This window comes from Triticum dicoccoides, chromosome 5B (genome assembly GCF_002162155.2).
Source record: "Triticum dicoccoides isolate Atlit2015 ecotype Zavitan chromosome 5B, WEW_v2.0, whole genome shotgun sequence".
Taxonomy (NCBI): Eukaryota; Viridiplantae; Streptophyta; class Magnoliopsida; order Poales; family Poaceae; genus Triticum; species Triticum dicoccoides.
Genome location: NC_041389.1, coordinates 486,481,902 through 486,491,038, shown reverse-complemented (window position 1 = coordinate 486,491,038; position 9,137 = coordinate 486,481,902). Strand labels below are relative to the sequence as shown.

At 43.8% G+C, this 9,137-nt stretch overlaps 1 protein-coding gene across 1 annotated transcript; it reads left to right on the top strand.

The window, feature by feature from the left end:
* The first annotated feature begins 50 nt into the window (after positions 1 to 50).
* On the top strand, positions 51 to 5,847 carry LOC119311033 (probable protein S-acyltransferase 7). The gene is made up of 5 exons (XM_037586658.1): positions 51 to 401; positions 2,597 to 2,779; positions 4,173 to 4,472; positions 4,586 to 4,819; positions 4,908 to 5,847. Exons 1-5 carry the CDS (start codon positions 318 to 320, stop codon positions 5,430 to 5,432), a joined length of 1,326 nt encoding a protein of 441 aa, XP_037442555.1. The 5' UTR covers positions 51 to 317; the 3' UTR covers positions 5,433 to 5,847.
* The last annotated feature ends 3,290 nt before the right edge of the window (positions 5,848 to 9,137 follow it).

Below are 9,137 nucleotides of genomic sequence, written 5' to 3'. Positions count from 1 at the left end.
GCTCGACTATTCGTTCCCTTCTCCCCACACCCCCACCCCCCCTGATTGCCTCGCCTCGCCATTTCGCCTCCCGTCTTCGCATCGCGCGCCCCGCCGCCGCCGCCGCCTCCTCCACACCCGTCCTGCGCGGCGCGGCCGCGTCTTGCTCCGTGCGGCGAGAGGCGAGATCTCGGCCGGGCTTTGCTGCGCGCGCCGCCGTAGTGGAGGAGGCGGCGGGGGCGGTTGGTGGGCGGGGCCAGGTGGCCTAGCGGTTCGTGGTCGCCGGAGTTACAGCAGGACGAGTGGGAGTCGTCGTCGTCTCGCGGGTCGCGGCGGCGATGTACGTGCCGCAGTCGTCCCGCGGCGGGGGCGGCTCCGCCGGGGAGCAGCCTAGGGTTTACCAAGTCTGGCGGGGAAGCAACGTAAGCGCTCCCTCCTCCCTCTCCCTCCCGATTCGGTGCCGTGCGCTTACTGTACAGCGGATCTGGATCTGGCCGTGCTCGTGCGCGCCATGATTGCCTGCCTGCCTAGGGGTTTGCGTGCCTTTTCTGGGTGTCGATTCCGTTCGGCTGGGTGGGGAATCAGATGCTCAGCTGGCGCGGTGCTGTGTCCTTTGTTCACATGACTGGAATTCGTGCCTTGCTAGGTTTGGGATGCTCGGGTGGTTTACTGGACGGCGTCAAGGTGTGCTGCGTTGAATGAACCAAAAGCGTTGTGGTCTAGTCGTTTTTACTTTGTTAGCTGGAAAATATGGTTGCGGTTGATTTAAGTAGCACCTGGTAGCGTGTTGTGGCTGTTGGGCTGCCACTTATGGAATGTTTGTTGGTTGCCATCCTGGATATGCATACTACGTGCAGTGTAAAGAGTTCTTAGATTTTCTGATGGTATTGTGGGCTTGGTTCACCTGATTGGAATTTGTGCTTGGGCAGTATACCGGATGGCAACAAGATGTGCTACTTTGAACCGAGTGTTGCGGTGTAGTCGTTTTTACTTGTGAGCTGGAAATATGGCTCCGATTGTGATATAAATAGTATCTGTTAGTATGTTGTAGCTGTACCTCTTATGGAATGTTGGTCGGCATCTTGGATATGTTTACTACATGCAGTGTAAAGAGTTCTTTTATTTTCAGCGTTTTTATCAAGTTGCCTGGTCAGTACTAGTTTGCATGACGCCAATACTTTAGTTGGAAATGTTCAACTTCTTTATGGACTTGGCTTTGTTCTGGTCTGATATCTATGCATCATGATTTGTCTTTAGCAAGTAGGAAAGGCGTGTGCTACTACCGGACATTATTTTGAGTACATTTGGCATAAGAACTTTATGTTTGTAGTGCATGGTCATGCTTGGCGGGGAAATACCAATTTACGTGGGATCACAAACTGCCTTTTGATGCACTTGACGTAGTATGGCATATTGCTAGTAGTAAATATCACCTTATCTGCAAATAAGAGGCACCCGTGCTGCTCTGCCCTGCACGTGTAATGTGCTGCACCAATTCTTCTCTCACACGTGTACCAATAAATATATGGGTCATTCATCTATTTCTAAATATCACCTTATGTGCAAAGAAGAAACACCTGTTCGTGCAGCGCCCCCGCACGTGTAATGTGCAGCCCTATTTCTGCTCTCACATGTGTACTGCCAATAAACAGCGCTCCCACACGTGTAATGTGCAGCCCATTTCTGCTCTCACCGTGTACTGCCAATAAATATATGTGTCATCCACCTAGTGGTAAATATCACCTTATCTTCAAAGAAGAGGCATCCGTGCAGCTCCCCCCTGCACGTGTAATGTGCAGCCCCAATTCTGCTCTCACACATTTACTGCTAATAAATTAACTTGTCATACATCTATGAAACAAGGTCTATGGAGGCATTCTTTCAGGGAGAGTCTGCTTGGGTGGTAGCGGTTCTGCATTTTGTAGATTTTATTCGATAGAATTGTAGAAATTTCCTTCCATTTATAACCAGTTAGAGATGTTACCAAGTTACTAATCCTTAGTAAATGTTTTCTTAACCGCCCTCATGGTAACAGCGCACATGCCCAGGCATGATAGTGTCTGCGCGAGTGCTGTTTCGGAACTCCGTATCCACAGCCACTCAAGTATATGTTAGCACATCTCTTTAGTTTCGAGTAATTGCTCACTCTCTACTCTCTAGAGCTTTTAGTTTTCTATTGCCTTCTGTTTTCCATTAACCTTTATCTTAATGTGCTGAGAGGATATTTGTGTTCCTTAGCAACTACTACCTCCGTCCTGGTTTTTTGGTCTCCATTGTATTTCGTGCCAAATTTTGACCGTAGATTAAACTAACAAAAGTTCATGCATGTCATAAAAAATTATATCATTGAAAACTATATTCAAATACGAATCCAATGATATAATTTTTATTAACATGAATTAATATTTTGTTAGTTAAATCTTTGGTCAAAATTTGACACAAACTACAAAGGGGACCTATAAACCAGGACGGAGGTAGTAAGGGGCTAAATTATTGCAAACAACATAATTTTTCATAGAATACATGTTATTTTGAGTTTACTACTTTTGTATTTGCAATTGTCGCTTTTACTTTCATCGATTGGTCTTTGTTAACGACAGTTTGAATGTTCTTTCAGGAGTTTCTCTTGCAAGGGCGGTTCATATTTGGACCTGATGTGAGATCCTTGTTTCTCACTATATTCCTCATCCTTGCACCAGTGTTGGTCTTCTGTATATTTGTTGCCAGACATCTGATGAATGATTTTCCTGATCACTGGGGGATTTCAGTTATGGTTGTAGCGGTTGTCTTCACAGTATATGTAAGTGTTGTTATTACTTAACTTCTGTTTTGCTCTCATCATTTTAGAACAACTTAACTAGCAGGTCTGGAGTTGTGTAATTTTTATTGACAGTTACACTATGCTCCCTTTCATGCTAATTGAAGTTTCTCTGCATACATAATTATTCATTGGACAGTGACGAATTATCATACACAGAAGGTCCCCAACTTTCCTACGTTGCTTTGGTTGTTAAAACATTGTCAATTCCAATGTTATTTTAGATAAATTCTTGCACCAATCTGTCAGAAGTGACCCTGGATTGAATGTGATGATAAGAGCGCCTAGAAATGCAAGATCTATTACACCTTACATATTTGATAATGTGTAATTTCAGAGTAGAGTGGTTCCTTGTGTCCGTCATCTCCACCCCATCTTCTATTGCACTATTTTCAGCTCAGCGTCTCTTGGTGTTGTGTTCCATGTTTTTTGAAATTCCAGCAATGATCCTCTTTTGTCTAGTGCCGGGCAATGACCTACAAATAGTGTTGGGATGGATGGCCAAATGGCACCTCCCTTTTTTGGAAAATGGTGATTGGGGAAGCCACACCATGTACCATCAGTGGACCTCTTTGGTTTGCAGGATAAAAACACATGAATAGGATATCATGGCATGTGAAGATGTGGAACCCTACACATAAATAGAAAACACAAAAATCAGTAATAGAAGTTGTTTAGTTGCACCACAGGAAAAACACAGGAATTTTCTCTAGATAGTGAGTGCATGTCATAGTTGTCATAGACACAGATGGAATTTTCCAAGAGGTCTAACAACTAGCTTGGAATTCTAGGAATTGTAGTGTAGAAAAGCAATCAAAAGGAATTTTGATGGGTTTATTCGTTTGAACTCCATAGGAAAAATCTCTTATGGGTTGGAGTCCTGCAACGTTCTTTTGAAATTCCTTTGAACCATTTCTCTAATTTAAAATCAAACAATACATATGAGCTGCAATTCTTTCTATCTTGTTGATTTTCTGCTCAGATCAAGGTTGATCAGAAGGATTAGTTCATTTTTCCTGAACTAGCTGAGCTCAGAGCTTAAATTCTTTCAGCGTTTCCCTTGATTAGCTGCAGTTAGGATATTTTTAGCAGTAGTCTTATTTGGAAATGCCCGTGAAACATTTTGTGTGACCTTTCAAAGGCGATGCTTGTCACTTGACCTCTTTTATGGATCCTTTTAATTGAAGGAAACACAGTATTTGCGAAAAGGTTTGTCATTTCTAATACAATAATCATGAAGATGAACATGGTAGGCGGGTGGATGCAGTTGATATGAAAGTTAAAAACTGATGATTCTGTTCTTACCTCAGTTCATATGAATATGCACTATTGTAGAGTTCACACTTGTCTGAACCTCGTACCTTTCATTTTCCAGGATTTGACGCTGCTGCTTCTTACCTCTGGTAGAGATCCTGGTATAGTACCTCGTAACACGCACCCCCCTGAACCTGAATCCCTTGATGGGAACAATGATACTGGAAACGGTCAGACTCCACAACAATTGCGCTTACCACGGACAAAGGATGTTTATGTAAATGGAGTTGTTGTAAAGGTCAAGTACTGCGACACCTGCATGCTGTATCGGCCACCTCGTTGCTCTCACTGTTCTATCTGTAACAACTGTGTGGAGCGTTTTGATCATCACTGTCCTTGGGTTGGTCAATGCATAGGACTGGTAAGTAGCTTAATGCCTCAGTCTAATATTTTATTGTTATCTGAATGCGCACGGACTCTTTATTGCCACTATTAATCACTGATCCGCGCTAACTACCAGCTTTTCTGCTGCAGCGTAATTATCGCTTCTTCTATATGTTTGTCTTCTCGACCACATTACTCTGCCTCTACGTATTTGGGTTCTGCTGGGTGTACATAATTAAGATCAGAGATGCAGAAGATTCATCGATTTGGAGGGCAATGTTGAAGACACCTGCCTCAATGGTTCTGATCATCTACTGTTTTATTTGTGTGTGGTTTGTTGGTGGTCTTTCTGTCTTCCATTTCTACCTGATGAGCACCAACCAGGTTGCTTCCCTTTCCTCTGTTTTAAAACTTCTGATATTTAAAGCATTTTGTCGCAACTTGGTAATCATCCAATCTTTCACCTTTGCAGACTACTTACGAGAACTTCAGGTATCGGTACGACCGGCGGGCTAACCCATATAATGTAGGTGTGGTGAACAACTTTCTGGAGATCTTCTGCACTGCTGTCCCCGCTTCCAAGAATTATTTCCGAGCTAGGGTCCCAGTAGAGCAAGGTTTACAGCAATCACGCCCACCAACCAGGGGCTTCATGAGCCCAAACATGGGCAAACCTGTTGGAGACCTTGAATTGGGCAGGAAGCCAGTATCATGGGACGAACCTCGGTCAGGAGCTGATATAAGAGATTTAGAAGTTGGGGGCATGTTGGATGAGAAAGAAGGCAGAATAACCCATGCGTCACCTGATCTCAGCAGAGAAGCCCTTCCAGTTGAGCTCATGGAAGGTAGGGCTGGTATGCATTCGAGACGATCAAGCTGGGGTCACAGAAGTGGGACCTCAGAGTCGATGGACAGCATTGCCGTGCAGATGGGAGGTGGAGAAACTAACTGGGGCTCGGTCAGCAGTGGCCACGGCACAACCAGTGGAACTCACTAGCAAACCGAACGCCGCTTTCTGACGCCACACTGGGTCTGATCTCAACAACGAACGACCCTGTCTGATCTACAGAATGAAGAACGGCCTTTCTGAGTACCCTGCGATCATGTGCCTTTCAATTAGGGTATACTATATGCCAATGCTTTCTTACCCGTGTCCGTTTCATCTTGGAAGGGCGTCAGTCCTTTTGATGTGCTTCTCGTTTGGTGTTTTAAGTAAGCAAAGAAAATAACAGAAGAGATTTAACTCCTGCTGCGTGGCTTGGATTGTCAATCTGTGTGTATATATTTATTATTGGAACAGTCTGTAAGAAAGTGTGCTCTGTATGATTTGCTGCTTGTAATATTCTTAGCTTTGAAATCATGTTTTATAAATGTACTGTTGTTATCATCCAGATTAGGGTTGTTATTTGTGAGACATGGTTGCCTAGTTGACAAGTTGTAAACTCAGCTGCTTCCGTGGAATTATTATTCTACCAATAGCTGAGATATTGCTGCAGGCAGGGGCAGAGTGAAGTCTGAAATAAACCTTATGGTTGTAGACGCCGTCGCAAATGAACCCCAACGTCCAAATACTTGAAGTCGGTACCCCAACCTCTCTGATCCGGGTCGTTTTGAGCCTTGTATCCAAACGCCGGGATTTGTACGTTCTGTAGGTGGGGTCTGAGGCTAAAACCTGGTCAAGCCGGACCAAGTCGCTCGCTCTCCCTTGTCTTCCACTTCGCCCCTTCCTCTCCCGCGACGCCTCTGTTCCTCCTCCACGACGGCGACGAGCGGATGATCGCGGCGGCCGGCGACAACCACGTCGACAGAAAGAACCAAGGTACGCTTGGTCTATCTCCCCTCTCTATTGTTAGGTTTTTTCTTCCTTTTTGGCTCGGTTAGGTTTAGGGTTTTTGAAGGGTGAAGCCATGGAAATTTGGGGCCCTAATTGGTCGATTTGCTGGTGATTTGTGTTGTCTAGTGTAGTAATCATTTTGCCCTGCTTGCAATGTAGGTTCTTTCTGTTGAATCCTTGGACCCGACTGAGATTTTGAACGTCAGATTTCATATAGGGGGGCAATTTGTTCATATTGGTCCTTCTCTAGATTATGTTGGGGGAGATGTGGCCTACTCTCACATTGAAAGGGACAAGTTGTCCTTGCCAGAGGTGAAAGGATTTCTTGGAGATCATATGGCAGTCAAGGAAAGCATAAAATTTTACTTTCTAATGCCTGGCAGAGAGTTGGTTAATGGGCTGATGTTTCTGTATGATGATGCTGGGTGCATGAGAATGTCAGATTATACAACAGATGGTGGAGTTGCAGATATTTATGTGGAGTACAATGGGGAAGAGGATGATGGAGAGGAGGGCAGTGCAAGTGGGTCTGATTTTGAGGATGAAATTAAGGATCACATTGGCAGTGCAAGTGAAGAAGATATGCCTATTATCATGACTGCTGAAGAAGTGCAGTTGGAAGTTGGAACATGTGGACGCAGTAGAAGATTTATTTGAGCAAGTGTTTGTCCCCAATGACACTGGTGTTATTACTGCAGTCATAAGTAGCCCAATGAAGAGTATTTCTCAACAGTGCAATGCTTCTCAGAGTTCACAAGTGATCAATCCTTCCCAGTCTTCAACAAATATTGTACTAGAAGTGCAAGCAAGGCATACAAAAGGAGCAGAGCATGCAGCAGCAGCTCAAGGAGGGTAGGGTTGTCGACAAGGATAGGGTAGGGGTTGTCGACAAGGATAGGGTAGGGGTTGTCCACAAGGATAGGGTAGGGGTTGTCAACAAGGATAGGGTAGGGGTTGTCGACAAGGATAGGGTAGGGTTGTTATATACCTTGTATTAATTCATATATGCCTTTTATAAATTCATATATGCCTTTTATTAATTCAAACATGCTACTATTAATTCATATATGCCTTGTATTAATTCATACTTGCTTCCATTAAATCAAACAATGCTTATATTAATTCAACATGCCAATTCGTAGGGATTAATTAATAGTATGAGGGATTACCTGCCAAGGGCAAACACATGATGTGTGATAGGCACATTTATGCCAATCGGAGAAAGAATCATAGAGACCATGAACTACAAAAAAGGTTCTGGGCAATTGCCAAGTCTTCTAACAGAGAGGATTTCAACTACAACAAGGCCAAGCTTGCTCAAAAGACTCCTGAAGGTGCCAATGATATTATGAGGACAGAGCCAAATCATTGGGCCAGATCCTTTTTCCCACCTGGATCAATGTGTGAATCAGTGGATAACAATCTTTGTGAGTCTTTCAACAATGCTATCATTGAGTCCAGATTTTACCCCATAATATCCCAGCAAGAAATGATCAAGAAGAAAGTCTTTGGTAGAATTCAGGGCCAGAGAAGTAAAAGTGTGAAGTGGCATGGCATAGTTTGCCCTAACATTATGAAGAAAATGCATGCCAACATTAAGATGACCCAGTTCTGTGAAGTTCTCTGGAATGGCAAAGATGGATTTGAGGTAAAGCACTTAAGAGGAAGAGGAAAGAGATACACAGTAAACCTTGCCAACAAGACATGCTCATGTGGGTATCTTCAGCTGGCAGGCCTTTCTTGCTGCCATGCCATATGTGCCATATACAAGAGTGGCCAGAAAATAGAGGATTTCATTGACCCATGCTACTACATTGATACTTTCAAGAAAATATATGAGCACTGCCTCCAACCTATGGAAGGTGAAGAAAAATGGCCAGTTTCTCAAAACCCTAGGCCAGTGGCACCTGGATATGTTGCAATGCCTGGAGCAAGGAAAAAAATAATGACATGAGAAGAGAAGAGGGGGAAGCACCCAAGGGAAAGAAATTGAGCAAGCATGGAATTCAAATCACCTGTGGATCATGTGGAGCTAAGGGACACAACAAAGGATCTTGTAAACATAATCCAAATAGAAACACAAAAACCAAAGCATATCTTGGGAAGAGAGGGAACAAACAAAGGGCCACATAGGTAAGAGAGGGAAAAACCAATTGCACAATAATGTAAATGCACTGTAATTAGTAGCACTGCTTGAAGCAATATGTACTTAATATTGTTGTTCTTTCTGTTTGCAGCAAGCAGAGACTGATGCCTCCAAAGCCAGGGCAGCTGCTGCTAGATCTTCTGCACCAGCTTTAAATTCAGGATCTGCTGCTCCTTCTAGCTCCCAGCCAAGAACATCAAGCTTCAAACCTCCTAGAGTTGCAAGACACACATCTGGAAATGATGCACCTGGAGGGACTGCAACTGTTGGCAGAGGCAGGGGAGCAAAGAGAGGGAGAGCCACAGCTGCAAATGATGCACCTGGAGGGAGTACATCTGCTGGTAGAGGCAGAGGAGCAAAGAGAGGGAGAGCCACATGGGGCTTCTCAGATTATTTCACAGCTTCTGGGAACTACTGAAGTTCTGGGAACTACTGAAAAGTACTAAACTTATGTCATTCTGGATATGTGTGGTCCTTTAAACTAGTTTTAATTTGCTATGGCAGTAGTTAACTACTGAATTGATGTTATTTTGGATGTCTGTGTCCATGTGAACTTGTTATTATGTGCTATGGTTTCTGGCAAAAAAAATCATATATGCGTTGTGTCCAGACTGAAGTGCAAATAGGTCATGTTGTTCTTCTTTCTATATTGTCAACAATTCATCATCTTGTTGCTGAAAAAATGACAGTTCAAACCTGATACATTCCATATTGCAGAGTTG

Coding starts and splice junctions, on each gene's coding strand:
- LOC119311033 (XM_037586658.1), top strand. CDS start 318: ATGTACGTGCCGCAGTCGTCCCGCGGCGGGGGCGGCTCCGCCGGGGAG. Junction 4,473..4,585: donor TTGGTCAATGCATAGGACTG/GTAAGTAGCTTA, acceptor TTTCTGCTGCAG/CGTAATTATCGCTTCTTCTA. Junction 4,820..4,907: donor ACCTGATGAGCACCAACCAG/GTTGCTTCCCTT, acceptor TCACCTTTGCAG/ACTACTTACGAGAACTTCAG.